The sequence below is a fragment of the Betta splendens genome, chromosome 9 (assembly GCF_900634795.4).
Source record: "Betta splendens chromosome 9, fBetSpl5.4, whole genome shotgun sequence".
In the NCBI taxonomy this organism is placed as follows: domain Eukaryota; kingdom Metazoa; phylum Chordata; class Actinopteri; order Anabantiformes; family Osphronemidae; genus Betta; species Betta splendens.
Genome location: NC_040889.2, coordinates 28583363 through 28585960, shown reverse-complemented (window position 1 = coordinate 28585960; position 2598 = coordinate 28583363). Strand labels below are relative to the sequence as shown.

Genomic DNA, 2598 nt, shown 5'->3' with positions numbered 1-2598 from the left:
AACCTGGACTGAACCGCGGTGCAGCTCCGCTAACGATGGCGCTCCCCTCTAGAAAACTGACCGAAGCCCAACCGTCCCGCTCCGCTGACCCCAGAGCAGCTGTAAACGCTGGTGTTCAGAGTCTGTGCAGGCTCTTCATACAGACGTGTGCTGCTGCAGGGCTTTAAACCTGCCTCTCACACACTCTAAGCCTCCGTCCTGTTTTCCAGCCCTGAGATGAGTCCGCTGAAGCCTGTGCCTCAGATTAGAATAGACATGGACTCGGACCCGGACCCGGACCCGGACGACGGCCACTCGTTCTACTGGAGGAGCAGAGGCTCTGAAACGTCGCTGTAGAGAAGCAAACCTGCAGTTTGTCTCATCACTGAAGGGGAAGCGTCGCAGAACATGAAGGACAGTGAAGCCTAAAGCGTGATTATTGTGTTTTTATACTATTAATGAGTCACTCATGAATATAACTCCTACTACTCTTCTATGCAACCACTCCCACGTCACCCGCAGCTCCTTGACCGCATGGATCGCACTCCGCTCTTTTTATATGAATACATATACTTTTTATATACATTGAACTTCTCTAATAACATTTTCCTGTAGCAGGAAAATTATGTTTTTATAGCTCTACCTCCTGTTTTAGATCTGATGCTCATGAACAAATGTTGATTTTGGTATTTTTTTCTTTATCCTCCTGTGAAGATTATGATGATGGTTTAAGAGATTCATTTTGTTATAGCTTGTGAATCAAATGTGTGGGATAAATATTTGAATTAACAGTTAATTAACATTTGTGCAGATGGCGCAAATCTATTTTTCACTTGGATGCCGCTTTAATTGCTTCACCTCTAACTGAAACTATTGTTTTCTTCAAAGCTTTTGTTACTCGTTTAATTTAAATAATACGTTTTTGTGTGTTTGTACGTTTGTAGCCTTTTGTGTCTTTAGAAAACTCTTCAGTGACACCAAGCATCTGATTCTCCTCAGCCAAACTCTAAACTAGGAGTGCATCATATCATCATATCATAGCTTGTGCTGCACAAACTACTTTACCTAAGTGGCTTATAAAAGAATGCTCGGCTCTGATGCCACGAGGAGAGAATCAGGTTCAGACAGTTCACAGATGTGTCTGTAAACGGAACTGAGCACGGCCCCACTTTGGTTTGAGAATCACAGCAGTTACTTACCTTATTTGAAACTGGACGTCCTCCGTCTTCAGCCCCACAACAAATAAAACGCGAGCCTTCCTTTTATAAGTTGTGTACGTACATAAAAAAGGCTCAAACCAAAAAGCAGAAGGCTTTTAATTTGGTTTTGTGTATTTGTTTTAACTCCATGCCATTAATTAATATCAATGAGCACATTGATGAAAAATGGAAACAAGTGTGACTTAATGTCTGGAAGGAATAATGTGGGGAGTTGTTAATTATGTGTGAGCATGTCAACAAAAATCTACAGAAAATGAAGTGAAATGTTCATTTTAGCGAAGAGATACCGAAACTTTGTTTTGATTAACTTTTTAGAACTGGTAAAATGATTTATTTTAGAATTTATATTTTTTAAATGAAGTGTATATTGAAAATAAACTGAATCATTAAACCGTGATGTATTGATTTTGTAAATATTTATTGAATCTTTAATAAATGTTTTTGTTTATTGTGGTCTTCAGATCACGTGTTCTGTCCATAAAGAAGAAGAACTCAACTAGTTTAGATTTACATCAGATTTCACACTCATTTGAATATTTAACCTATCAGCTGTCAGTCAGTATCGATGCTGCGCTAATGTTCTGGTGCTTTGTATCAGTAACTCACTCTTAAAGGCCTTATACAGTGTTCTGGGTTGCAGTGAGACAAGGGTCGTTACTGACTCTGTGGCGCCCTCCAGTGTCCGCTCAGCGCGTTCACAGGCACAGGTGAGAGCACGTGGAGCTTCTGCGCGTCACTGAGCTCACGTTTCCTGCAGATCCGCTCATTTTTTCTAGTAGTCATGGATTACGCGTTGCAGTCACTTTTATAACAAACTGTCAGAGTACTACCCCCACATGCTGTACTGCCTCTGCACCAGTAAATACTACCGCTACTGTACTACGCTTTAACCTTCACTAATGCTAGCTATTAATTAACACTAGTACTAATGCTAATATTATTAAAGCCGTCTCCTTTATTTGCCCTGTTATTGCATACTAGTATTATTCTGCATCTTTACTAACAGTACTGGCAATAATAATAATAACCACACCTGCTACTACTAATTACACCTGCTCTAATTTTTATATTAACACAATCATCTACATGACCTCTGTGCTGGTTTAAAGATACACAACATCTAAAGTCCCAGCATTACTAACCTAAATAAGGTAGTTTTCCATACAAATACTTTCAAACTACTATAAATATTATGCAGTGAGTACTTGGAACGTTTGAAGGTCACTCAGGTACGAGTCAAACAATGTTCTAAAATGACTATTAACTTAAAGCACAAATCAAAGCGGCTGCAGATCGTCTCTAATCGGCAGCAGTGCAGTTAATTAGCACATCATCAAATTAAGACACAACTTCAGACGCTCAAACACAACCAGACACTTCTGAAAAGCAACAACTCCCC

At 39.8% G+C, this 2598-nt stretch overlaps 1 protein-coding gene across 5 annotated transcripts in view; it reads left to right on the top strand.

The window, feature by feature from the left end:
- Window positions 1-1659, top strand: part of slc4a4a (solute carrier family 4 member 4a) — a 24674-nt gene extending 23015 nt beyond the window's left edge. For 3 of the 5 annotated variants that reach the window (XM_029161113.3, XM_055511159.1, XM_055511158.1), the window contains one exon: window positions 210-1659. In XM_029161113.3, coding sequence (XP_029016946.1) covers window positions 210-336 — 127 coding nt within the window. In that variant the 3' untranslated portion in view covers window positions 337-1659. The remainder of the gene's footprint in view (window positions 1-209) is intronic. The other 2 variants (XM_029161111.3, XM_029161109.3) reach the window with 1 other exon arrangement.
- Window positions 1660-2598: the final 939 nt, after the last annotated feature.